Source organism: Callorhinchus milii, unplaced genomic scaffold (genome assembly GCF_018977255.1).
Source record: "Callorhinchus milii isolate IMCB2004 unplaced genomic scaffold, IMCB_Cmil_1.0 Scaffold17, whole genome shotgun sequence".
In the NCBI taxonomy this organism is placed as follows: Eukaryota; Metazoa; Chordata; class Chondrichthyes; order Chimaeriformes; family Callorhinchidae; genus Callorhinchus; species Callorhinchus milii.
Genome location: NW_024704758.1, coordinates 1,697,792 through 1,725,461, shown reverse-complemented (window position 1 = coordinate 1,725,461; position 27,670 = coordinate 1,697,792). Strand labels below are relative to the sequence as shown.

Here is a 27,670-nt window from a genome sequence, read left to right as displayed (position 1 = left end):
TTCTGTCCGCAGCTCGAGCTGGAGGGGAAGCAGGAAGTGGTGGTGTACGATCAATGTTCCCGGGACGTGGGCAGTTTGGCCTCCGACAGCTTCACCTCGGTCCTCCTCAGCAAGCTCCAGAATGTCTTCCACTGCGTCTCGCTGCTAACAGGTACTTCCCCGGTTTAGCTACATTTTTGTGCCCAGCCGGGTGTCTGACACATGTGAAAACCCATCACCGTTGCTTAAGAGCATCCAAACCAAGCTGAGAGTTCCCTCAACCCACCCACACATGGAAATCCCAGCGATAGATTGTTGGAATGAAATGCACAAACTCTCTCTCTCTCTCTCCGTGGAGGGATGCATCCTGTTTACCTAATTCCGGAAAGTGTTAGGCGCAGGTTTGCAAGAGCCAAGGCTTGGGGGATCCCAGGTCCCAGTGTTGGGAGTAACTGCTGGAGTCTAACCAGCTAAAACCACATAGCTTGCCCATTGAGAGCACTTTATATATACTATATACAGTGTGTCAGGCTGCCTCGGTTGGTAGCACTGTCGCCACCTTTGATTGTGGGTTCAAGCCCCACATTGGGACCTGGAACCGAAATAGGGAGGTGCCGTCCTTCAGATAAAACGTCAAACTGAGGTCCCGTTTGTGTTTGTCGGGGGACATTAACTATTCTCGCTGCGCTATAACAGAGGAAAAACTCTTAAACCCGCATCCCTTTGTCCCCCTGTCTCAGTGCGTCCGAGGCTATTGTCTTCTGTTTGCTTTCTCAATGCCAATTAAAATTTCACATGTTTAAATTTTGTCTGAGGGTTCAGAGAGCGCCTGCTGTATAACCAACCACAAGTTGTTGTCACTGTTATTGGTGGTCAGGCGTCCTGTAAACGTTAATCGATTTCATTTGGCTAATTATTCAGAAGGAAAGGTTTCCTCTCTCCTCTGGAGCTGTCAATTTTGTGGTTAGCCGTGAGAAAATCTCGGCGATTATTGGCTTGCAAACACAAAAGACAAAGTTGTGGAATAGTGGTGGTGGCAGAGTTGGTGGTGATAATGAGGGACGCATCTGTGTGTGTGCGCGTGTGTGTTCTTTTGAGTCTATGTGTGTGTGTCTGAGTGTGTATGTGTGTATCTGTGCGAGTGTGTGTATGTTTGCGCGTGCATGTGCGTGCGCGCGGCGTATCTGCATGTGCGTGCATTTGCGTGTCTTGTGTCCGTGTCTCTGTGTGTGTGCGCGTGTGCGTGTCAGTGTCAGTGTAGCATTGACACATGCTCCCAATGAATCGGTCACGTGAAGAATGAGATCACTGATCTGAGATAATCGCTTGTGTCAGCTGATGCCCATTCATTGCCTGTGAGGAGATTAAAGGGACAGACTGGGTGGACGGCCTGAAGGAGGTGAACTGCATCCCCAGAACTGGGTCAGATGCTCCCCATTTATTAGCCACCAGACTGATCGCAGATCCCGTGAGCCAACTCAATTTTCAGACGTCTCTCTCTCTCTCTCTCTCTCTCTCCCCCTCTGTGATATCAGCCCCTGAGGCAGACTTAAACCTGACAAACAATAGAGGCTGAATTGAAAAGCACTTTGCATCATAATATAATATCACTAATAATAATAATAATCCTGGCATTTGATGTAAAGCCTTATCACATCTTCGAGACGTCTCAAAGCGCTTCAAAGAATAAGGTGAATTGACTGCATATATTTTTGTGGGCGAAACGCGGCAGTCAATTGCGCACACAGTAGCGTCTCACAAACAGTGTCCCACAGAGGAGTGTGGAGTGAGGAAACTTGCCCGACGTTTCGCCCTGCCGGGAATCAAATCCAGGTCTCTCGCTTGCAAGGCGAGTGCTGTAACCGCTGAGAAACAGGACTCCACAACAATAGGAACGTAGGATCAGGAGTAGGCCATTCAGCCCCTCAAGCCAGTTTCGTCATTCTGTAAGGTGATGGCTGATCTGTGCCTCAACTCCAATTATATTTCTTGTGTTTGGTACAGCGCCTCATCACGTTGTCAAGACATCTCAAAGCCCTTCACAGGATTTCACTCAGACGTGTAAAGTGTAGTGACTGAGTGTTCTGTAGGCGAAGGCGGCAGACAGTTTGCTCATAGCAATGTCCCACAAACAGCCATGAAGCAAGTGACCGATTTTTTCTGGGGGGATTGTCAGCCAGGACACTGGAAGATAAAAATGCCCTTCTCTTTTTGAATAGCCCCATGGTATCTTTAGCGTCCACCTGAACAGGCACAGATGGGACCTCGGTTTAATGGCTCATCCGAAGAACTGCACCTCGTGACAATGGAGCGCTCCCCGAGGCCTGTTCCGACAAGGGGCTTAAACCCACAACCTTCTGACTCCGAGGCGAGAGTGCCGTCAAACATTGTTTGTATGATGGGGGGAAATCATCAAGGAAGTGAGCTGCAGAAAGCGAGCAGGCTGCTTTCCCTGAGGGGCGTTGGATGAAACGTGCTGTAACGAACACACGATTGCATTGGACATGAAAGCTTTAGGAGGGACGTTCCTTAAATCGTGTGATAATGTGTAATCAATTCTGCCTGGAACTTCACACCAAGGGGTACAGATAGGATATTTAACGGTAGTTTCATTGTAATGCTCTGGTCGGAATAATGATTCCATGGTTCATAATGGACGTGGGTGAGATACAAGACTTTTATGTTACAATGAGATTTCTGCATATAATGGATTACGTGTATAATGGGAGCGATTGAGAATCGCTGTTTTACGCTTGACTGAGCTGTGCATTTATCCAGATTCCGCAAGCGTGCCCCTCAGCCACAGAGGGGACACGCAGAGTGATAATAATCCTTGAATTCGATACAGCGCCTTACCACGTGCGTTGAGAGGTTTCAAAGCGCTCCCCAGAATAAATTGTATAGCGATTGAGCGGGTGTTTTGGGGGTGAAACGCGGCAGCCAATTGCGCAGAGCAGTGGCTCGGAAACAGTCGTGGATTGAGCGACCAGTATTTTTTTTCCGAGGAATTATTTCACCGCGATCCACCAATCGGCTAACAATCGGGTCCCCACTTACTGTTAGGTGAACAGAGGCATGTGTGTGTGGAGTGAGGAAATCTGCATAAGGTTTCACCCCACCCGGGAATCAAAACCGGATCCTCTAGTTTGTAAGGCAAGCGTGCTAACCACGACCCTAGGGACTCCCATCACACGACACAAAGAGAAAAGGGAATTTCTCTCTCCCAGGGTCCTGGCCCCCAACACCCAGCCACCCACTTCAAGGGTCTTTACGTGATCTTCCAGCTGTGTGCAAATTGACTGTGGCGTTAGCCTAAACACACGGTCACTACACTCGAGAGCGAATAGCGTGCAGAGGTGTCTGATCTGTCTCAGGAGATGTTTTGAAGTTGTGAGCACGAAAGGGTTATTATCATACACCACAAGAACGAGCAAATGAAATGTTGAAAAGAGTACAGTAGCAACAAATACTCTCTTGAAGGCTGCGTGTGGACATTTCATCCACATAAATAAAGATAAAAAGCCCCATTCTGATCGATGTAACCCAGACCTTCCCCCCCCCCCCCCCACGCCACCTTCCCCCCCCACCCCCCCCTCTATCCTGTTTCTCCAGCTCCTGGGCAAAATGCAGTGAAATCCTGAAAAACACAGCCACTTTGCCAAGAAATGTTTTGCTTGGATCAAGGTTCCTATAAACTGAGGCTAAAAATAGTATGTTAGTGAATGCTTGTGCCGGAGCCCATTTAATCGTTCATTCATCAATTCCCTTTAAAGATAAAACAGTTCAGTCGGGTTACTGAGTTGCTTAGTTGCTGCCCCCAACCCCTCACTCACTAGAGTTAAGGTGCCCGGAATTCAGCTCCATATATGGTGTTTACCGTGATTTCAGCCACGATATTCCAAATAATAATGATAATAATATTAATAATCCTTGTATTTGATATAGTGCCTTATCACGTCTTCAAGATGTCTCAAAACGCTTCTTAAAGGACTTTAAGTGAATTGACTGTATATTTTGTCGGCGAAACGCAGCAGCCATTTCCACACAGCAGTGTCCCACAAACAGTCGAGGAGTGAGTGACCAAATTATTGTAATTTTTTTGAAGGGATTGTTACTCCCGGAAAATCACTGTAGCTCCATGCCTCAATTCCTCTATGTCTCCCCTCTCCTGCCTTCATAACACCTGAAGACTTTCCTCTTTGACCGTGCCTTCGGTCACCTCCCCTCTCTATAATAATAATAACAATCCTTGCATTTGATGCAGCTCCTTATCACGTCTTCAAGATTTCTCAAAGCACGTATCCAACTGGCGCCAAACCACAACATCGCTGTTCAGCATTCCAAGACACTACCTGCATGAAGGACACTGTATAAATAATAATAATACTTTGATACAGCGCCTTAATAATAATAATAATAATCCTTGCATTTGATATAGCGCTTTTCACGTCGGGAGGACGTCCCAAAGCGCTTCACAGAACACACTGTAAAGTGAATTGACTGTATATTTGTGGGCGAACGCGGCAGCCAATTGTGCACAGCAATGTAGATTGAAAATGACCAATTTATTATTGTTTTGGTTTTGGAGGATTATTATTAGGCTCTGTGTGGAGTAAGGAAACTTGCCCAAGGTTTCGCCCTCTGCCTGGAATTGAACTCAGGTCTCTCGCTTGCAAAGCGAGTGCTCTAACCACTGAGCTACAGGACTCCACATTGTTGAGTCATCTCAAAATCCTTCACAGAATATACTGTAAAGTGGAGTGACTGCGTATTTTGTGGACGAAATGCAAGATGTTGGCATTGCGTGCGTCAGAAGTGTTATTGTTAGATTTTTTAAAATAATGTGAAAGGGGTGGATTGTGTTACGGAATGTGCACAGTGATAGTGAACGGCAAAGGCATGATCCATTGAGTTTGTGTACAGTGGGAGGGTTCAGATCAGGGTTACAATTGGATCGAGGATTTTGTGATCTGGAGCGAATTCTACAGTTGGATTATAAACGTGCTGGTGGAGAAACGTACATCAGGGGCTGTGTGTGTGTGAGAGAGGCAGAGGCAGCTCTGTAGTGCAGAGGAACTTTCAACGGGGGTCAGTGTTGAGGGAGGTTTACGTCTCGGGCACTTACTGTGTGTGTGTGTGGGGGGGGGGGGGGGAGAGGTAATGTAAATGGGAGGAGGGCACTGCAGATGGGCCCTGATCTGACTGTCTATTAGCAAATCCCAGTTTTTGTTTCTAAGTGCGCCATTGTTCACTGTTCTAAATTGGTTACGGGTCTAATTGAAAATTTGCATAATGACTCCCGTCTTGTTCTTGGCTTTTCATGGGTTCATTAAGCTCTATGTGTGCGTCGGGAAAACCAGCCTGCTCAGGAGGGGCTCAGAGGCCTGATCTGACGACCTCGGCGAATGGCGCATTGTCTGCGCTTAACAAGGAAACACGAGCCTGTTTTTTATCTACAGCTGTAATTCTATGGCATTTATTCCTCAGCTCCTCAGCACAGAAATCAAACGGCGCCCACAGTTTTATAGTCTCCGGCCGCATTTCGACCATGTGTCTTCGCCTTGCGGAAGAAAAGGACTTGGGAACATAGGAACAGGGGGAGGCCATTCAGCCCGTCGAGCCTGTTCCACCTTCCACTAGGTCTCTGAGACGCTACTCTGGGTTAGGGGCACTATATGAATGCACGTTGTTGTTGCAGATCATGGCTGATCTGTACCTCAGCTCCTTTTAACCACCTTTACTCCATATCCCTCGATACCCTGACTGTACAAACATCTATCCGCCTCAGTCTTACAATTTTCCATTGATCCAGCATCCACACACAGCCTTTTAGGGGAGGGAGAGAGTTCCGGATTCCTCTCCCCTTTGTGTGAAAATGACTTGTTCATTTATAGTGTATCAATGCTATTCACATGCAAGTGTAGTGACTGTTTGTGTTGATAGGCAGGATTTGTGTTGATGGGCAGGACACTGCGCTCAGCAACGACCCACAAAGAGACACTGAAGTGAGACACTGTGTTTATGTGTGTGGGGGGGAAACGGGGTGGGGGGGCTACGGAGGGTGGGGGGAGATGGTCTGCAGGGCATGGTGGGAGAAATTCTCTTTGTGAACAGCCGTGGGATCTTTAACGTCCGCCTGAACAGGCACAGATGGCACCTTGGTTTAAGGTCTCCCCCCGCCACAATCCCCCACCCCGTCATTGTACTGGAGCATCAGCCTCGACTGTGTAAGCTCCGATTCCCTGACTTGGGGATTGAACCCACAAACCTCTGACTCAGAGGTGAGAGATAGAGAAGAGAGAGAGATGGGGGGGGAGAGAGAGAGAGAGAGAGAGAGTGCTGCTAACTGAAGATGACAGGAAGACATGCCATTTCTCGACTTAACCTGACGCAGAAAGACATCACATAAAACGAAGCAAAATGCTCAATTATATCCTCTAATCTAAAAAAGAATTCATTTTCACAGCCGCTCGAGATAATCCCAGCCTCGGTTGATTCTGAATGCTATTTCACTAAAAACCCTTTAGGGCGTAATATTTCACTTTGACGTGCAAAGTTATCAAGAATTGGGCTTCTTTTCTTTCCCCATCTAAAACCAAACGTGAGTGATGGTAGGTCCTGAGCCTTGCTGTGGGGGAGTGTGTGTCTCTGTGGGGAATGTGCCCACTGCAGCAGAAAGCAATTGATTGGCATATTATGCAGAGTTAATTGCAGTTATCTTGCCAGACAGTGCTCACAATGTAGTCCTTAAAACAAACCTACAGTGGAAAAAAATTCCCCGACATTGCTCAAAATCACGAATCCTCTGAAACGCCAATAAAATGGTTTAAAGTCCAGTCCCGGGTAGATTTCCTCCTCGCAGGCTGTAATAAAAAAAACACATGGTCTTGAGTGACGGTGAGGGGCTGGTCTTGTGAGGATGGTGAGTGAGTGACTGAGTGAGCGAGTGAGCGAGAGAGTGAGCGATAGCCAATGCTGGATTTTGCCCAAGGAAGCATTGTCACTTAGATGAAGACAAACCAGTGTCACCTCGTGATTTAATGTGACATGTTTTGTGCCTTGCGAGCAGACAGTCTGAGAGTGAGTGGTGATGTCTTTGAGGGGAAAAGGGTCAAGGGTCTGTCTGTGCTCAGGGCATGGTTGAGTTGAGGTAGTGGTGGTGGTGGTGGGTGTGGGGAGAACAGGGGGAGAAGGGAGGAGAGGGAGAGGCGGTTGAGGGAAGTATCGCTGCCTGTTCTTCTCCAAGGTCTAAATCAAACGCAAGAGGCGAAGAATGTTTAGTCATGTATCTCGGGGAAACATTTGGGTTTGTGTGAGAACGATGGCAATTGGGCTGATTTGAGATCATTTCGTCAACTGAAACACGCAGTCACTACAGTGAAGCGCTAACGGGACGTCCTGCCGAGAGGAAAGGCGATGCGTCAAGTGCGAGGCTGGATATATTCTGCCGGTGTAACCCTCCTGTAACTCGGGATGTCAAATCAAAGTGAAATCGGTTTCACATCATGTGTCAGCCTGGCGCAGTCAGAACATTGGGGGTTCAAGCCTCACGTTGGGATTTGAACTCACACAGTCTAAACTGAGGCCCCAATACAGCGCTGAAGGTGGGGTGGGGGGTGGGGGTTTGCATTGTCAGAGCTGCCGTCCTTCGGATGAAGCATTAAACCGTTTCGTAACCGGGGGTGGGGGTGTGGGAAGAGGGGAAAGCGTGAATCACGACAGGGGTCTTTTTAAAGCATTGTGTTAGGAATAAGGAAAGGGCTCGAGCTTTTCATCCTCACAGATGGTCTCTTAAGCATCACAGAGAGCGAGGACAATAAAAGACTGAGGCAGAGCGGTTCCAGCTGGCTAGGAACTGAGCTCTTTGTGAGAGACTGACTCATCCCTCCAGCTGATCACAACGCTCCTGATCTCACAACCAGTTAACATAATTGCTGACTGCCTGCGGGAGGTGTTGGGGGGGGATGGGGGGGAGGGGAGGGGAGGAAGGGTCGGGATGGGGGGGGAATATGTGAGGTGACATCATCTCCTAAGAGCAGGATTCAGTTCAGAAAGAAAACGTTCAGATATAATCGTTAGGAACAAACAAAAGACCCGGTCCCTTCTCTCTCTCTCCCCCCCCCCCCCCATCAGCAACCACTTCTCCTCACTTCTTCCCCCACACCCCCCCCCCCTCCCCACACACACACATGTTAAAAGAGCGCGAGTGATATTTGCGTGTAGTCTGATCATGCGGCACCGTTATTAAAAAAATTAAAGAAGAATTTGGTCACTCAATCCACGACTGTCGGCTGCCGCCTTTCGCCCGCAAAATTTAAAGTCACTCCACTTTACCGTATTATGCTGTGAAGCGATATGAGACGTCTCAACGGCGCGGAAAGGCGCTGTATCATACGCAGATGCAAGGATTATAGACAATGTGAGAGTTGCTGCTCTCTCGGTGTCCTGGCCGACAATCCCACCGCCCCCCACACCCATCAAAATAAAAGTTGGTCGCTCGCTCCATGGCTGTTTGTGGGCGTACGATGCCCACAAAGAAGGCGGCCACAGGTCAGTGTGTGGTGCAACCCAAACACTTCTCTACACCAGTGACAGCCAGAGGGTGATGTTATCCGAATCAGGGCAAACCCTCTCGTGTGTGGTTAGGGCTCAGTGTTACAAGGGAGGGTGGGTGGTGGCGGGGGGGCAGAGGTGCTGTGTGTGTGTGTGGTGGGGGGGGGGGGGGGTGGGCAGTATGTGTGTGCGGGGCAGACAGCTGTTTGTTAGTGGGGCTGGCTGGCTGTAGGTATGGGCGCCTGTATGTGTACGGGGGTGGGTGTTTCAGGGGGCTGTGTGTATGGGGTGGGTTGTGGACAGCTGTGTGTGGTGTGTCTGGGTGTGGGGCTGTGTATATCAGTGTGTGGGGTGGGCGGGAAACGGCTGTTTGTGAGTGTGGAGGTTGGGGGGGAGGGGGGGAGATGGGGAAGCGGGGCCTCCCATACTCTCCTCCGTCCCATCCATCGTCACGGCAACTTCCCCCCCCTACCCCCAACCCCCTTTCCCCCACCAAAACACAGAGGATGACTTCATCGGTGATGAGGGTCATCTGTCACTAATGAGATTCAGGCTGGGACATGCCCTCTGTTCCTTATAAACCAAACACTCCTTTTAAATGTAATAATAAAACATTCTGCTCTCTTACACTCAGCGCAGACAATAGGCCAATTGTGCAGAGAGAAGCCCATCAATAGGGACTCGCATGCGATTCTGTGTGCAACCAGAGAGAGAGGGTCTCGCTCCTGCTAACAGGTGGAGCCGAAGTGGGGGTGGGGTGGGGGTTTGAGAGATCCAGAGAAGCATCAGCTATGTGTGAGAGAAGCTGTAAATCTGACATCAGGACTTGAACTCATATAATAATAGCAATGATCCTCGCCTTATCATGTCGTTGAGACGTCTCAAAGCGCTTCGCACAGGATACACTGTGGAACGGATTGACTGTGTGTTTTGTGGGCGAAAAGCGGCAGCCAATTGCGCTCAGCGGTGTCCCCACAAACAGTGACCAATTTTTTTTGTTTGCTTGTTTTTTGGGAGGGATTATTATCCCAATTGACTAACAGCCGGGTTCCTACTCTACTGCTCGGTAAACAGAGGCGTGTGTGTGTTTGTGGAGTAAGGTTTCGCCCTACCCGGGAATTGAACGTGTGTCCTCTCACTTGCGAGGCGAACGCTCTAACCACTAGGCTATGGTCTCCGGGACAATCCAAGAGGTTTTGAGGAAGCTCAGGTTATGGTGACACATTCAGAGGTTGATTGATGGCGAACTAATAACTAAGATAATAATGAACTAATAAAAATAATGTGATGTTTTTATTACTGTGTGTTCCGAAAGATTCAAGGCTCAAATTCGTTTGGCCAAGTTCAAAGGCTGAAGGGCGACAGATAGATAGCTCTGTGAACATTTAGCTGTCAAGGGTGCTATTAAACTCTACAATGATTCCTGTCACTCCCTGCGTTCACTCCAATACACAGAGTGTCTGCAATTACGCTCACCACTAACACACTTATTTGTAGTCCCGTAGCATAGTAGTTAGCACGTTGGGATGTTCTTCCGATATGAAAGGTTCTACATAAATGTAATGCTGTTGTTTGCTGTTGTTGCTGTAGCTTTCCCCCACTACGCACCAAACTCTGGAACACTCGTTCTCTATCCAACCACCACAACACCGCCTTCCCGATCTTCAGGCCGTGCCTAAGGACCCTCCTCTTGGACCGTGCCTACAGTCATTCCTCCCCCCGCTTCCCTCCCTGGCTCCTCCACTGTCTAGCAGTCTGGGGCGCTATCCTGTATGAGGGGCGTGGTGTAAATGCAAGTTGTTGTTGTGTATCACTCTGTGTGACTCTGAGTAACTTCTCAGCTTTGTGGCCTGTTTGATTTTGCGAAATGACAGGAATACTATGACGCCACTGGATTGTTTGGGAGTCGGAGCGGGAACTAATTCCACAAAAAAACAGGAAAATATTCCACAATTACGTAAAAGGCTTTCTTTAGACGCCTGCAGCATTGTTGTACATCATTTGCCGTCACACAGGATTCCAGATGGATTAGTTTATTGTGAGAGACGCCCATCCAGGAAATATTTAAAGCATTTGTTGTTCTGCTCCCAAGATGGTATTTTGTGGTGCGAGCTACGAAACAAGTTTCCTGAAGCCGTCTTTTCGAGAGCTTGAGCTGGCAACCCACTCCCCCACCCCTTCCACTCCCCCCCCCCCCCCCCACCCCGCCACTCGGATTAATTTGTTGAGTTTATCGAGTTGTGCGCTTTAACCTGAGTCTACCTGCCGACCAAAACACAGTCACTACACTTCACCATTTGTGCAGTAACATACAGTTTACGCAGCAGCCTTCATGTCTGGCGGGTGTATCAGAGCACCTGACGCTGCTGGCCGGCAACCTGAGCCCAGGGATGGGGGTTAGGAGGTGAAGAGGGTGGAGGAGAGGGGAGGGGGGGGGTGGGGTTAAAGCGCTTTTAAAGAGGCATGTCTTGAGGTGAACACACACGGGGTGGGATGCAAGTTGGAGGGAATTTGAGGCAGAACGGCTGAAAACTTCTCTGCCGATGGTGGGGGGCAGACAGCGCATTGGGGTGGGGGGGTGGCGGGGGGAGCTGCTCACCACACTCAAGTACACCGGTCTGCTCACTCCGCTCCTTAACGCCAGTTCCAAAGGGTTTATAGAGGCCAATGGCATCAGCCTAAAACAACAGAGAATGTGTCTTCATTTATCACAGCTGCTGAAGTTATGATAATAATAATAATCCTTGCACTTGATACAGCCTTTCACATCGGGAGGACGTCTCAAAGTGTATGTGTACTCGTCAGAGCTCCGGGACGCTGCCTGGGGGAAGAAAGCTATGTACGTGAAAGGATTGCTCTCCTGTTTCTGATGAAACCACCTCTGAGCCGGTCACAGAGCACACACCGGCCGCAATCATTGCCAGAGGGACAGCGTGCGATGATTTCATCGGTGACAGAGCAGTGAATCAGTGCCCCAGCCCTTGGGGCCAGGGTTTCCTCCCAGTGTGTCACTCCAGTCAAACAGGAATCTATTAATAATCACAAGAATAATCCTTGCGTTTGATACAGCGCCTTGAAATGTCTCAAAGCGCTTGACAGACTATACTGTAAAGTGAATTGACTGTATATTTGTGGGCGAACGCAGCAGCCAATTGCACACAGCAATGTGCCACAAACAGTCGTGGATTGAAAATGACCAATTTATTATTGTTTTTTGTTTTGGAGGGATTATTATTAGGCTCTGTGTGGAGTAAGGAAACTTGCCCAAGGTTTGGCCCTGACCTGCCTGGAATTGAACTCAGGTCTCTCGCTTGCAAAGCGAGTGCTCTAACCACTGAGCTACAGGACTCCAGAAAATGGATTGACTCTATATTTTGTGGACGAAACTCAGCAGCCAATTGCGCACAACAACGTCCCACAAACAGTCGTGGATTCAGTGACCAATTTATTATGTATTTATCTATTTATTTCGAAGGGATTATTACCCCTGGAAAGCCATTTGCCAGTCGGCTAACAATCGGGTTCCTACTTACTGCTCGGAGAAACAGTGGCGCGGGCTTGTGGAGTAAGGAAACATGCCTAAATCCTTGCCGGAAAACGTATTCAGCCGGGTCCACTCGCTTGCGAGTTTATGGAGGAATATCCCAGTGCATTACGCTGACCTTCAGCTAGTTGTTGTCAATCAATTGGCACGTTACATTCAGCCAAAGTGCCTGGTCAGCACGGATCCTCCATCCTCCCTCTCCGTGCTTTGTTTAGCCTGCTGTTTGCTAATGTGCAGGTCATCGATCACCGACCAGGGAAAAAGAATCAATAGCGCAAGATTCACTGAGCAAAGGCATCCAGAGATGGAAGGCTGCGGTGAGGGGGGTTTTATTACCAATGGTTCTGATTTAATAAAGGTCAGCAAAGGCAGGCAGCGGTCTATAAATAGAGAGGCCATGGCTCTAAGCGCACAAAACATAGACCTGTACAGTCATCGGAATCACAGCTCAGCCAGAGATCATGCAACCCACCCAAACGTTGACTGTGCCAGCCCTGCTCCACTCCCGGCAACTCATTAAAGCTTTGTTCATATTAATATTCCTTGCAGTTGTGGAGTCCCGTAGTGTAGTGGTTAACGCAGTCGCCTGGCAAGCGAGAGGACCCGGGTTCGATTCCCGGGCGGCATTTAATACAACATCTTATCATCTCAGAAAGACGTCTCAAAGCACTTCACGGGATTTACTTTGAAATGGAGTCACTGTATATTTGTAGCCAAACACGGCAGCACAATCGTGCACAGCAATGTGCCCACAAACAGCCACGAAATGAATAACCAATTTTTAAAAAAAAATTATCTGGGGGGATTGTTAGCCGGGGACACCAGGAGAGAGAAACTCCCTTTTCTTCTCAAATAGCGCCATGGGATCCTTAACTTCCACCTGAACAGGCAGACGGGACCTCGTTTAACGTCTCATCTGAAGGACGGCACCTCTGACAATGCAGAGCACCACCAGCGCTGCATTGTCAGCTTCGACTGTTTGAGTTCAAGTCCTGATGTGCAGCTGAGGTGACTTAGTCTGGATCCAAGGCTATGAATTCCAATAAATTTCCCTTCACTCGAAGGGCATCTTGGAGTGCTCGACAACACACTGTAACTGTCTAAGTGTATTTAGATGTCCAAGAGGGATTGGTGTGTGTGTGTGTGTGTGTGTGAGCGCTATCATTTGTGGAGTCCTGTAGGGCAGTGGTAATTGCTTTGCAAGCGAGCGGACCCGGGTTCGAACCTTAGGCGAGTTTCATCCATCTCCCCCAATAGTAATAATAATCATTTGTGGAGCCCTGCAGCTCAGTGGTTAGAGCACTCGCCTCGCAAGCGAGAAACATAGGTTCGATTCCCGGCCAAGGCGGAACCTTGGGCAAGTTTCCTTGCTCCACACGCCTGCCAGATAATAATCGCTCAAGAAAGAAAAACAATAATAAAATTGGTCACTTCAACCACCGACTGTTTGTGGGACGCTGCTGTGTGCAATTGGCTGCCGCATTTCGCCCACCAAATACACAGTCCCTCCACTTTACGGGTATATCCTGTGAAGCGCTTTGAGACGTTTTGACAATGTGATAAAGCACCATATCAAATACACCGATTATTATTATTATTAATTGTACACTGGAACCTGGACTGAGGGTCCCTGTACACTGTACATCCAAGACTGCGGAGACTTGCATAGCAGAGAATTCCATACAATGCAAGGGATGGAGGATGTGGAGGCGAGAGGGAGGAAATTAAAGTTAAAGTCAAAAACTGAGCGGGAGGTTGTGGGGGGGGGGGGGGGGCGCGGCGGCGGAGTGGGAGGAGAGAGGAAAAAAAATGAAAGCATATTTCGAATAACAGCGGAGATCAGAGAGGCAGGACCTTTCGGGCGGGATTCCAAGCAAACCTTTAAACAGCCCAGTTCTGCTCTGACCCAGTTTAGCAGCAAAAGAGCCAAAAAAAAATTGTTTAAATCTCTTCCTGCAGATTAGTTGGGCTGTTGCGTAACGATGAGATCAGCGTGGTGCAAGTACACATTTCCCAAGCGGTGGTGGATTTTTTTCCCCCTTCAACAGGATTCTAAATTTGGGCAAGCAAGCGAGCTCGCTCACAAAAATGCAAGGGAGAGAGAGAGAGAGAGGGAGAGAAAGAAAGAGAAAGGGGGGTGGTCGGGGGGGGGGGTAAGAACATCCAAGGATTTCGTCAGTGAATTTTCCCACCCGGAATGCTGATTGGGACAGAGAGAGTTGGCAGGATTCCCGGAACATTTACGAATGAATCACAATGAATCTTTTTTTCGAAAAAAAAAGGAACAAAAATCTCGACAAGACAGAAACTGAGGATGTTAGGGAGCAGGGAAGCTATGCAGGAATGTTGTCAGGTTGGCTAGACTACAATACATTGTTTTATGTTTAATAATCTTTCCTCTGTAATTTTTTTTGCGGAGGAAAGAGTTGGAAAGAGGTGGTGTGGAGGGAGGGAGCTGAGGGGAGGTGAGGGGTGGTGACAGTTATTAGCAAACATCAAAAAGGTAAAGGATATTTTCCTTAATAATAATAATAATAATAATCCTTGCATTTGATATAGCGCTTTTCACGTCGGGAGGACATCCCAAAGCGCTTCACAGAACACACTTTAAAGTGAATTGACTGTATATTTGTGGGCGAACGCGGCAGCCAATTGCGCACAGCAATGTCCCACAAACAGTCGTAGATTGAAAATGACGAATTTCTTATTGTTTTTGGTTTTGGAGGGATTATTATTAGGCTCTGTGTGGAGTAAGGAAACTTGCCCAAGGTTTCGCCCTGACCTGGAAACCTTGGGCAAGTGATGGGGGTGGTGGATGGTGGGATGTTGACATCTGGATGAAATGCGTGAGGCAGCCCAAAGAGAAAATATATCCAGTGGTGTTTCGAATTGTTCATTGGGGTCTACGGGGAATGAGAGGAAGCCGTGGGGAAAAACTGGAATAGATAGTATATAATATGGAGGATATATAGTATCGCGCCTTTCATGTCTGAAGGACATCCCAAGGTACGGTTTGCACCCGAGCTGGGTATCAAATGCAATTTTTTCCCACAAAATACACAGTCGCTCCACTTTATTATAGTAATAATAATATATAATAAGTCGTGCATTTGATATAGGGCCTTACATGTCTGAAATACTGATTGTCCAGCGACTTGGGACGTCCTCCCAACGTGAAAGGCGACGTACAAATGTAATTTTGTTGTTATTGTTGTTGTTCACGTCTCGACGTCAGAGACACCTGGACGATGTGAAAAAGCGCTACATCAAATGCAATCTCCCCTTCTCCCTCTCTCTCTCTCTCTCCGGTAAGCCAGTCTTGCTTGCAAAAATTGCTGCTGAGCAGCAATTAAAAATAGCCAGAGCAGGGAAGTTAAGAGGAGAGAGAGAGAGAGTCAACAGACAGAGAGAGAGAGAGAAAGAGTCAGACAGACAGACAGAGAAAGGGAGAGGGGAAGACTGTACAAAATACTGAAGACCTTTTTCTTCCTATGTCGTCTCAGATCGACAGGAGAACATTACGCAAAAAAAAGTGTGCGTGGGGGGGGAAGGGGGGTGCTTTTATTTTCTTTTGACTTGTGCAAGACACATGCATGTCATGTATTTTGTGATTAAAGAGGCAAAAAGGTGATTCATATTTATGTGCTGAGGGAGGAATGCATTCTGTCATGCCTCACCCATGAGTCGGGCAAATAGCTCAAGGGATCTGAGGCCAAATTCTGATTGCTGCTTGCAGTGAAGTGAACTGAAAGGCTGTGCTCACAGCGAGAGGGAGACAGAGAGAACACAGAGAGACACACACACACACGCAACAAGAGAGAGAGAGACACAGACACACAGTGCAACCTCTCACAACAGACCCAATCCATCTGGGCTCCTCTTAAGACTCATCTTGGGCATTGCGTGCAATCTACAGGATTCCCCTCTCTCTCTCTCCCCTTCTCTCTCTTTCCTATTTGATTCTTGTTGCTTATGCAAATGTATGAAACAGAGATGAAACTCAAGATCCGAGTCAGGCGGTTGAAGGAAGGAAGGGAACTGCGGGGTGCGTATGAACTTAAGAGAACATTTTTGTGTTCTTTATTATGTTGGGGTTTTGTGTGTGTGTGTGCGTGTGTGTGTTGGAGTGCGATCAGGAACGAGATGTGATTGCAATGAATTTTAGCGACGGTAGCTTTTTTTTGCATTTTCTTGTTGCACATCTATCTGCTGCTTTTTCCTTGTTCTGGAAGAGAGGAAAGACACAGAGAGACTGAGCACAGAGATTAGACTACTGGTGATAGATATCTCTCACTGTTTTAGAGAAGATTGTGTGTGTGTGAGAGAGAGAGGAAGCTTTTAAATGGAGGGTGGGGGGTAGAGGGGGGAGTGAGGGGTTGTTTATGTCCATGTAATAATCCTTTCAAAAAAATAATTTGGTCACTCAAACCACGACTGTTTGTGGGACGCTGCTTTGCGCAATTCGCTGCCGCGTTTCGCCCACAAAGCATGCAGTCAATTCCTTTTACGGTATACTCTGTGAAGCACTTTGAGAAGTCTCGAAGACACGATAAGGTGCTAAATCAAATGCAAGGATTATTATTACTATTACTCTTGCTAGGCATCCTGCAAAGCACTTTGAGACATCTGAACAACTTTGATAAGGCGCTGTATCAAATGCAACCATTATTACTATTATTATTACAGTATTATCATAGCCTGATCAGTTGCTGGGGAGTTGGAGAGAGAGGAGGGGGGGGAGAGTGAGAGGTCGTTCCACACTGTGTTTTGTTGTGCATTTCATCTGGAGTTGCGTTGGAAAGTCAGGGAACGACTTCCCTTGCACGCAGAAATGAAGGTGTTAAATCATCTCCCCCCACACCCACTCTTCCCCCCCACTTCTTCGCCCTTCATCAGGAAGGGTGGGGGGGGGCTGGCGGGGTTGGGGGTGGGGGGGTAGGGGATGACAGCTGAGAAGCGGACGTGTTTGCTGAGTTATGTCACCGCTGATTGCTCGCAATAGATTGTGTCTATGTGTAATGTGCTGCTAATGTAACAGTGACTCGGGTTTGCAGAGAAGCAGATCCATTGTTCTTTATATCAGGAGGAGAGAAAGGAGGAGTAGGCGTGCGGGAGGGGACTAATAATCTTAGGAGCCATCATCATAATATATAATCATTTGATATATCGCGCCTTTCACTGTCTGCCCCGAAGCGCTCTGTGGCATTCGCTTTAAAACACGGCGTACGTGCGTTTGGTGGGGGCGAAATACGGCGACCGATTTGCACACAGCAGCGTCCCGAGAACCGTCGCAAAGCAAGCGAGCCGCCGATTTTAACCGGCGGGGTGGGTGGGGGGGGGGGCGGTGGGGGCAGGGAAACGGACAGAGTGTGTTGGTTTCGCCTGCAAAATATACAGTCGATTCGCTTTACAGTATTATCCTATGCAAATGCAAGGATTCTGCATTGTTCATTTTAAGGGGGGGAATTGGAGGGGGTGGGGGGGTGGGGAGGGGAGGAGAGAGGGGGGGGGAGGGGATGGGATTTGAAGGCACGAGATGTGCTCTGTGAGTTAAGCTAACACGGATGAGCTCAAAAACTAGTTTGGCCATCTGTCTGGCAAACCATTTGCCGAGCTCCACACATTGACTGATGTCATGTTTGTGGAATGCTATTTGCTTCCTCTACTCCCTAACTCAATAATAGACCCAGGATCTGCTCACAGCCCGGATTGTCGGGCGGTGGGGTGGGGGGGGGAAAGGGGGCTGGGAGGGGCGGTGGGATTCGATGGTAATACCCCTCCTAGTTGATGATGTCAGGCAGCTGGGTGAAGATTTTTTTCAGGGGGGTCGGGGGAGGGAAGAGAAGCGAAGCGATCATTAAGCATTTGTCCTGTGCACAGTTGAGTTGAGTGAAAGCAGTGGGGAAGAGGGGGAGTGGCGGGGGGAATTAACAAAGCAAGAATATATGCGGAGAGGGCGATGGACAAGAAAGGGATGGGAGAGGTGGGGGGTATGGATGCAGTTGGGGGGGGGGGGGGGCGCGAAGAGAGGCTGCTTCAGCATCATGCTTCAGCATGATGTCATCTCCCAGTGTGTCTGTGTCTCTCTCTCTCACCAGCTGCCCCCCAGTACAAAGGCTCCCATACTTTCTCTGCATTTAGAGAGCAACTGTCACCGTGTTTCAGACCTCGCTGCTTGCTTTTCGGTCCTCTTGAACCTCCTGAGTTAGGCCTGGAGCAGTGTTCAGGTCACCAAGAATATACGAGTATTAAAAAGGCACAATATAGGAGTGTATAAATTGTTACGTGTGTGTTGGTTAGCACTGACGTTCAGGGCTGATGTTAGGACAATGGTTTTATCTGTGAATACACATAGCAGGTCAGTGACTGAGTATTAGCGTGCGTTAGTTGTCAAAAAAAATTGGTGGTCACTCAGTCCACAACTGTTTGTGGGACATTGCTGTGCGGAGTTGGCTGCCCACAAAATCCACAGTCAGTTCGCCTTACAATATATCCCGTGAAGCACTTAGAGATGTCTCAACAACGTGGTAAGGCTCTATATCAAATGCGAGGATTATTATTATTATTGTTAATATTATTGTGGTCTTACTCTCGTGACAATTCCTATATCGGGATGAATCGAATTGTTAGTAACTCGCGTGAGCAGAGAGTGGTTTATAATAATAAGACTCCTTGCATTTGATACAGCCCCTCATCACTTCGTCGAGACGTCTTAAAAGAGCTTCACAGGATGTACTGCAAGGTGGAGTGACTGCGCATTCAGCCGAGCTAACAGGGAAGTGTCTGATCCCGGCGTACATCGTTAGTCCAGGGCTTTCTAATTAAGGAATAGAGTTGATGTGTAGCTCGGGAATGCGCGCGGGGACAGGGTGGCCTGAGTTATTGCAGACTGTGGGGCTCGGGGGAGCTTGACCTGCACCTGTGATTTGTCTCTCATTTCCAGTGTGTGATGTGATTGTCAAAGCGAAAGGGGGTGATGTAATGCGGCTATAACAGCAGATGGGTGCGGGGAGGGCTGAAACCTTACACCGACCCTGACTTCAGCTGTGCAGGGATTTTGCACCGGGAAACACGTTGTATAGAAGAGGATGTTCTCATTACTGCTCCCCAGCGTTCAACACCCCCCCCCACACCATCCCCCCAAAACACCACCACTCCCCGCTCTCCCCTATGCCCCCTCCAACACACCATCCTCCCCTGTCTCCCCCACCTCACACCCCACCCCAACACACCATCCTCCTTTCCCCCGCGCCCTCCCCCCCAACACATCATTCCCCCCTCCACCCCCCCCCCTGTGCGTTCCAGTGAGATTTAATTTTTTCTAATACTTAAATCCTGTAAGATTGGAATTGGAAGCTTGACGTCAGCTCAGAGCGAGCCTTTGATCTTGAGTAGACCAGGTGTTTTTTTCCTCGTTCGAGGTAGGGTTGATCTTGGAGGCGGGGGGAGTGGGGCAGGGGGAAGCAATATTATAATTATTATTTCATTCTCCGTGGAAAAAAAAGCATTTTTTTATAAGCCCCCCCCCCACCCCTCTCTACACGAGGCCCTGAGAAAATCAAATTAGGATCCACACAGCAAATTAGGATCACGACAATTTTATAATAATAATCCTTGCAATTGATACAGCGCCTTATCACGCCGTTGAGATGTCTCAAAGCGCTTCACAGAACATACTGGAGTGACCGTGTATTTTGTGGGCGAAATAAATCAGCCAATTGCGCACAAACAGTCATGTAGTGAATGGCCAAATGTTCTTTTTTTTTGGAGAGATTATTACTGCCCGGAAAGCGATCCACCAATCGACTAACAACCGGGTGCCTACTTACTGCTACAGAGGCGTGTGGAGTAAGGAAACTTGCCTAAGATTTTGCCCCGACCTGCCCGGGAATTGAACCCGGGTCCTCTCGCTTGAGAGGCGAGCGCGCTAACCGCTTGAACGAACCATATTTTGGGTGTCATGAGTGTAGAGAGCATCTCCTTCCTGACCACGTGTCTGAGTGCTGAATGTGGACTCCAGGCGAGAGGCATTCAGGTTGGCTGCTTCCTGCAGTAAAGGCAGATATAATCACCCCCCCACCCACAGTAACGACGACATTGAGGGGCTTTGTGCGGGCAATGTGGGGTCGGGGACTGCTGTGGCGTCAGCTGGAAAATCACAGCAATTTTCTGCATGAAGTCTTTTAAGACGTGTGAGGTTATTGTCAGCCCTGTGCAGAAATCATCTGGCAAGCAGAGGAGAAAGAGAGGGGGGCAGGGGGGGGCGGGTGGGTGGGTGGGGGGCGAGGTATAACTCGTGAGCCTCTTAAAGGGACAGGCCCCCCCCCCCCCCCCCCCCTGTGTCTATTTCTGTGCAATATCGTCTGCACTTGCGGAGTTCGCTCGTGGGCTTAAGGTGATGGTAAAATTTAAAGAGCAGGTGTTGTTATTTTAAGATGCCCGGAAGACGAATTAAAGGGAAGGTTTTGTTTGGCTTGCGCTTGGTCGGGTGTAGGGGGTGGGTGGAGGGGAGGGGAGGTGGGTGGGTGGGTGGAGAAATTCTTTGGAGTCGTCAAGTCGATTTCTTTTCAAAAAAAGGGTCATTGGATTGGCTTTGTCAAGCTGACACTCCAATGCCACGCTGGGCGGGGTGGTGGGTTACATTGTCGGAGGCACCATCCTGCGGATGAAACGTTAAACAATTGGCTGCCGCGTTCGCCCACAAATATACAGTCAATTCACTTTACAGTGTGTTCTGTGAAGCGCTTTGGGACGTCCTCCCGACGTGAAAAGCGCTATATCAAATGCAGAGGATTATTATTATTATTAAACCGAGGTGGGTGCTACAGATCCCGTGGCGCTATTTGAAAAGAGAAGGGAGTTTCTGTCTCTCCCAGTGTCCTAACCAGCAATTCCCCCCTCCCCAAATAAAATCGGTCGCTCACTGCACGGCTGGCTGTTTGTGGGACGCCTCCGCGCGCAAACCGGCTGCGAGTTAGCCCACCGAATAACACGCAGTCACTTTGCAGTGTATCCCGCGAAGCGCTTTGAGACACCGCAATGACACGGTGAGGCAAGTGCGAGGGTTATCATTTCTTCGTCTCACAAAGCCGATGTGGGACCAGGGTTCAGTGCCCAGTGTCGGCAGAGGGTTTTGGTAACGTCACGGATATTTATCTTGAGGAGAGATACGCTGACGGAAGGAAGAGTGACAGATAGCTTCGTGTGTGAACTTCCCCTGACCTCAGTACAGCCATCAGAGATAACCAGCATCCTGTTTACCGCTCCGGAGAACCATTCATACACAACCATGTCTTTGCTCGATTAACTTATTAACTTGTTTACAAAAGCGCTCTCTCCCCATCTGTCTCTCTTTCCTACCCCACCCCACCCCACCCTCCCTCCCTCCCCGCCACTACCAATTCACCACCAATGATTTGAAGTCATAGCAAAACGTAGAGCGGGGGGGGGGGGAGTGGGAGGAGGATCATTGGGATGGGTATTGTAAGGTAGTCGCTAACAAGATTGCGCAGTCACTACACTTCACAGTAAAATTCCTGTGAAGCGCTTTCAGACGTCCTTCTCCCGCGAAAGGCGCCGTATCGAACTCAGCGATTACGACCAATTCCCACGTGTGGGGACCACTGCAGCAGGCTGGCTAGTTACAGCTTTAAGACAGCACCCTCTCCACTGCCCCCCCCTCACCCCCCCCCAACCCCAACACACACACACACGCACACACACACACAGACAGACAGACGCACACACACAAGTCAAGTCCAGAGCAGGAACATAACAATGAGAGGTTTGTAACAGCGGCCGTTATGCGACGGCATCGCTCGCATAGCGCATGCGAAAATATGGCAACACGAAAATATTCCACCTCCTCCTCCTCGGGCTTATTCCAACCATCCCAGCACAGGGTGTGGACTGCGGGAAAGGAAGGCAAACTGATCGTTACTCTCCCCCCTACATGCTGGTGGGGGGAGCATTGCAATGTCGGAGCTGCCGTCCGTCGGATGAGACGTTAAACCGAGGTCCCGTCTGTTCCCTGTTCAGGCGTTAAAGATCCCGCGGCGCTACTCGAAAAAGAGAAGGGAGTTTCTCTCTCACACTAACCTGGTCAGCAATCCCCCCCCCACCCCCACCCCCACCACCCTGCCCACCAGATAAAATCAGTCATTCATTCATTCCATGGCTGGATGCGGGACGTGGCTGTGTCTAAATTGGCTACCGCATTGCCTACAAAATACCCGGTCACTACACTTTACAGTGAATTCCCGTGAGGACGATTTTGAGACGATTTTATGACGTGAAGCCGAGATATCGAATGCGAGGGTTGGTGTTTGCAAATGAATCGACAACTATCTCCAAGGTCATAGAGTGTCCGTCCAGTATATGTGCGTGTCTGTGCGTGCATGTGTATTTGTGTTTCTGTGAAGCACTTTCAGTGTGTATGTTTGTGTGTGTGTGTGTGTGCGCGCGCGAGCATCTGTGTGTGTGTGTGTGCGCGAGCATCTGTGTGTGTGTGTGCGCGCGAGCATCTGTGTGTGTGTGTGTGTGTGCGCGAGCATCTGTGTGTGTGTGTGTGCGCGAGCATCTGTGTGTGTGTGTGCGCGCGAGCATCTGTGTGTGTGTGTGTGTGTGCGCGCATCTGTGTGTGTGTGTGTGTGCGCGAGCATCTGTGTGTGTGTGTGTGTGTGCGCGAGCATCTGTGTGTGTGTGTGCGCGAGCATCTGTGTGTGTGTGTGTGCGCGAGCATCTGTGTGTGTGTGTGTGCGTGAGCATCTGTGTGTGTGTGTGTGTGTGTGTGAGCATCTGTGTGTGTGTGTGTGTGTGTGCTGTGCAGGGAGTAGGAAGGAAGGGCTGTTCTGTGGTCTTTATCCGTGCTTTTTTCTTGTGTGTCAAAAAAAAGAGAAAAGGCGTTTGAGCGAGATAAAGGCCGTTCTTTAATCTCCTCGAGGATACACGCTCTCAAACGCTGGTGTGACAGTGAAAGCCCTGCCCTGAGACAGCCCTGATAGCTGCTGACCTTTATGACTTTGGCAGCTCAGAGCCGCTGTAAGGTGACTCTGTCTGTGGTTCTGCACTTACTTGGCTTCAGAGGTGAGCGAGCCCTGGTAATCCTCGCCCGCTCTGTACGCACTCGCAGTTCCACCAGCCCACAGGGGTCACACAAACCGAACGTGCTGCTCTCTTCAGGTTCTGACCCCCTCTCTGCTCCCCCAACCCCCCTTCTACCGCCGCAACCCTCCCTCTGCCCTCCCCGCTCCCTCTGCTCTCCATTCCCTCTTGAAGACGTGATAAGGCGCTATATCAAATTATTACGACCCTCTCTATCCCTGCCACACTCTTCTCTCCCTCCTTCTCACACGCTCTCCCTGTGTTGTGTCTTACAGGTGGCTTTGCGGCGTTCTCCTCCTGTTTCCCAGGCTTATGTGAGACGAAGCCAGCCTCGCTCCTGCCCATGAGCATCTCACAGCCCTGTCTGCCCGTCGCCAACATCGGGCCCACTCGCATCCTCCCACACCTTTACCTGGGCTCCCAGAAGGACGTGCTGAACAAGGTCAGTCACCGGGGGAGGAAACAGCTCTCAGGCATCTCGGTCTTACACCCCTCCTGACCCCCCAACCCACCCCCAGGCTCGCGGGCAAACCCTAGACTGTCCAGCGCCTTGGGACGTCCTCCCAACGTGAAAGGTCCTCTGTAAATGTCGTGTGTGTGGTTGTTGTTATTAATTTGGTCACTCAATCCACGGCTGTTTGCGGGGACGCTGCTGTGCGCGATCGGCTGCCGCGTTTCGCCCACAAAATACGCAGTCGCTACACTTTACAGTGTATCCTGCGAAGCGCTTTGAGTCGTCTCGGAGACGTGATCAGGCGCTGTATCAAATGCAGGGATTATTATTATTGGTTATTATTTTATTATTAAATGTCAGATGGGGAGGGGGGGTGTGACTGTGGGGAGGGGTTCCGTGTGACATCCTCTCAGGTCCCAAATTTCCCTTGGTCTTAGCCTTAAGATCCTAATATGTTGCTGTCAGCCAGCGCTCTCGTCCCTGAGTTAGAAGGTTCTAGGATCAAACCCCACGTCGGGGCTTTGAGTTCACAATCTAGGCTAACACTCAGATGCAGCGCTGGGGTGAATTGCTGTTTTGTTGAAGGAACAAATCCCCTCTGCCTCGCTGCCTCCCTTGTCTCCTTCAAGACGGGTCTCGAGACCTTCCTGCAGATTTGCCTTCAGTCATCTTCCCTCCTCCACCGCCCTCCCCTCCCTTGCCCCCCCCCAACCCCTCCCTCGTCCCAACCCCAAGCTCGGGCGAAAACCCCTCCATGTCCAGCTCCTTGGGACGTCCTCCCGACGCGAAAGGCGCCGTGTGAGTTCAACTCACTGTTGTCGTTGTTGGCTTTCGGACGAGATCTCTCGTCGGTACAAATTGGCTGCCGTATTTGCCTTGAGGCTTCACGGTGCAGCGTGGTTTGCGTTGCGTTGCTGACGGCGCGCGGCGCCGGCTGTGTTTGTGCGACAGGATTTGATGCTGCAGAGCGGGATCACGTACGTGCTGAACGCCAGCAACTCCTGCCCGAAACCGGACTTCATCCCCGACAGTCACTTCATGCGGATCCCCGTCAACGACAACTACTGTGAGAAGCTCCTGCCATGGCTGGACGAGTCCGTGGAGTTTATAGGTGAGGCTTTGAGCTCACACTCACCACCACCACCACCACCACCATCACAACCACCACCACCACAATCACTCCCGCGACAACAAGGAGGATTACATAGAGCCATGAGGTTATCTCTGCTCACCATGTCTCTCTCTCTCTCTCTCTCTCTCTCCCTCCTTCCCCCATTTTCCCTCCCTCCCATCTCTCTCTCTCTCTCTCTCACTCTCTGTCCCCCTCCAGATAAAGCCAAAGTTTCTAGTTGCCGAGTGTTGGTTCACTGCCTGGCCGGGATCTCTCGCTCAGCGACTGTCGCTATCGCCTACATTATGAAGACCATGGGCTTGTCCTCAGACGATGCTTACAGGTAACTCAGCCACTCCTCACCAGTCCCCGCCTGGGGGGGGAGAGTCAGTGCCGTTGAAGCGATCCGAGACGCCATCGGACAGCTATATAAATGCAAGTTGTTGTTGCTATTATTGAATGCTTGGGGGAAGCACAGCCATTCTGGCCTGAATTCTCTCAGGTGCAGTCATGCCAGACTCAATTCTGTGGAGTCCTGTAGCTCAGTGGTTAGAGCGCTCACTTCTCAAGCGAGAGGACCCAGGTTTAATTCCCGGTTAACCTTAGGCAAGTTTCCTTACCCCACACACACGCCTCTGTTTACCTAGCAGTAAGTAGGAAGCTGGTTGTAAGTCGATTGTCAGATGGCTTTCCAGGGGTACAACAACAACAACAAGATTCCATTTATAAAGCGCTTTTCACGTCAGGAGGACGTCCCAAGGCGCTGCACAGTTGGGTCATGACCAAGGAGGTACAATCCTCTCCCTCCAAGAAATAATGTGGTCGTTCAACCCATGACTGTTTGTGAGACACTGCTGTGCGCAATTGACTGCCACGTTTCACCGACAAGATACATAGTCGATTCACTTTAAAGTATATTCCGTGCGTCGACGACGTGATAAGGCGCTATATCAAATACAAGGATTATTGTTGTTATTATTATTATTATTATTCTCTGAGTGAGGCACCAGTTGTTTCGAGCTGCAGACAGACACCCTGAGGCCTGAGTGTATGTTCCTGTCTTTGTCTCTCAGGTTCGTCAAGGATCGCCGACCGTCCATCTCACCCAATTTTAACTTCATGGGGCAGCTGCTGGAGTACGAGAAGAGCCTGAAGCTGCTGAAAGCCTGGTGCCGGGGCCAGTCAGACAGGCCCGAGAAGGGGGTCGAGAGGGAGCCAAGTGGGGCCAGGCCTGGCCGGGACAGGCCGTGGAGCAAAGCCAGTGTCTCGGGACAGCCCGCGGGAAAGGCCGGGGACCTGGCGAAGCCTCTGGAGAGCGAGTGTAAAGTCTCGTCGCACTTGGCCCTGCAGCAGGGCCTGAACGGCCTCCACCTGTCCACAGAGAGGATCCAGGACAACAACCGCCTCAAGCGCTCCTTCTCCCTGGACATCAAGTCGGCCTACTCTCCCAGCGTGACCGCGGGAGACGCCCTCGCTCCCATGGGTGCCGATGACATCCCCAAACTGTGCAGGCTGGAGTCAGGCTTCGCTCGCTTCACACCAAGCCCAGACAGGAGCCCCATCCCAGGCCCGGAGAGAAGCCCATTCCCAGGCCCCGACATAAGCCCATTCCCAGGCCCGGATAGAGGCTTAATCACAGGCCTGATCCCAGGCTCGGAAAAATCCCACTACCAGGCCCTGACAGAGGCCTGGTCACAGGCACGGACAGGAGCCCATTCCCGGGCCCGGTTAGAGGCCTAACCGCAGGCCCGGAGGTGTCCTCTTCCCCAGGGCCGGACTGTAATGGGGAAATCAAAGTACGACAGAGGAGGAAGGCCAGACACGGCGGGGGAGCCTGCAGCCCGTGTACCCCCACAGCCCCAGGGTTGCCCGGGGTCAGCGTGAACCTGGCCCGGCCCTCGGATGGTAAACTGAAGCCGGCGCTGGTGCTGAGCGTGCCGGGAGCTCAGCCGCGAGGAGGGGGGAAGCACACGGAGCCCACTCAGGCCCCGGCCACCGCCACGTGGTTCTTCGCGGCCGAGCCCCCGCCGGTGGGCCCTCGCCCCGGGCTGTTCCCCGCGGCCCCCTCCTCACCGTATGCCGAGCAGTACGGCAGCGTCAGGCTGAGAGACAAGCAGCACCAGGCACAGGCCGAGACCAGGGAACCGGCCCGCAGGAGCTGGCAGGACGAGGCAGGCCTGGAGAAACAGTTCAAGCGACGAAGCTGCCAGATGGAGTTCGAAGGGGGGATGGCGGAGAGCAGATCCCGGGAGGATCTGGGCAAGATAGGCAAACAGTCCAGCTTCTCGGGCAGCATGGAGATCATCGAGGTGTCCTGACACCCCATCTCCCTTTCCCTCCCCTCTTGGGCCATTGCATTTGCCTTTCCCTGCTACGTAAGGCGGAGAGACACTGAGGAAATTCCAACACATACACACACACACACAACCTGCTGTGATCTAATAATAAATGGTGGAAACCGGCTCAGTGGGCTGAATGGCCTCCTCCTGTTCCTGAAAGCAGCGCGAAACGTCCGCGGACTTTCTCGGAACAGAACAAAAAAGGACACGTGAAACCAGGAGCGAGTAAGAGACGTCTCTGTTACATTTCGCTCCACGGGGTTCAATCCCACCCCCCACCCCCCCGACACGCCAGGGCAGGACTCGGAAGGCGTGAATTCTTTTTTTTTCAATAGGAAAAAAAGGAAGAGAAAAAAGAGAGATATAGACACAGAGAGAGAGGCAGAGAGAGAGAGAGAGAGAGAAAAAGAAAAAAAAACTAATTTATTTCTTCGCTCGCTCCAGCTGGGACGGACTTGGGATTTTTTTTTAAAATATGAAAAAAAAACGGACATGCAGCAAGAAGAAGATATTTTTTTCCCTCTGTTATTATTATTATTATTATAATTATTATAATTATTATTGTGGTCACACGACAAGACAAGACA

At 50.1% G+C, this 27,670-nt stretch overlaps 1 protein-coding gene across 1 annotated transcript in view; it reads left to right on the top strand.

Annotated features, from left to right (window-relative positions):
* The window catches only part of LOC103186018 (dual specificity protein phosphatase 8-like), a 36,496-nt gene extending 9,064 nt beyond the window's left edge, over positions 1-27,432 (top strand). The window contains 6 exon segments of the mRNA XM_007904811.2: positions 13-151; positions 23,455-23,621; positions 24,585-24,744; positions 24,964-25,087; positions 25,818-26,461; positions 26,464-27,432. Of these exon segments, the coding sequence (XP_007903002.2) occupies positions 13-151; positions 23,455-23,621; positions 24,585-24,744; positions 24,964-25,087; positions 25,818-26,461; positions 26,464-27,062 (1,833 nt within the window). The 3' untranslated portion in view covers positions 27,063-27,432.
* Positions 27,433-27,670: the final 238 nt, after the last annotated feature.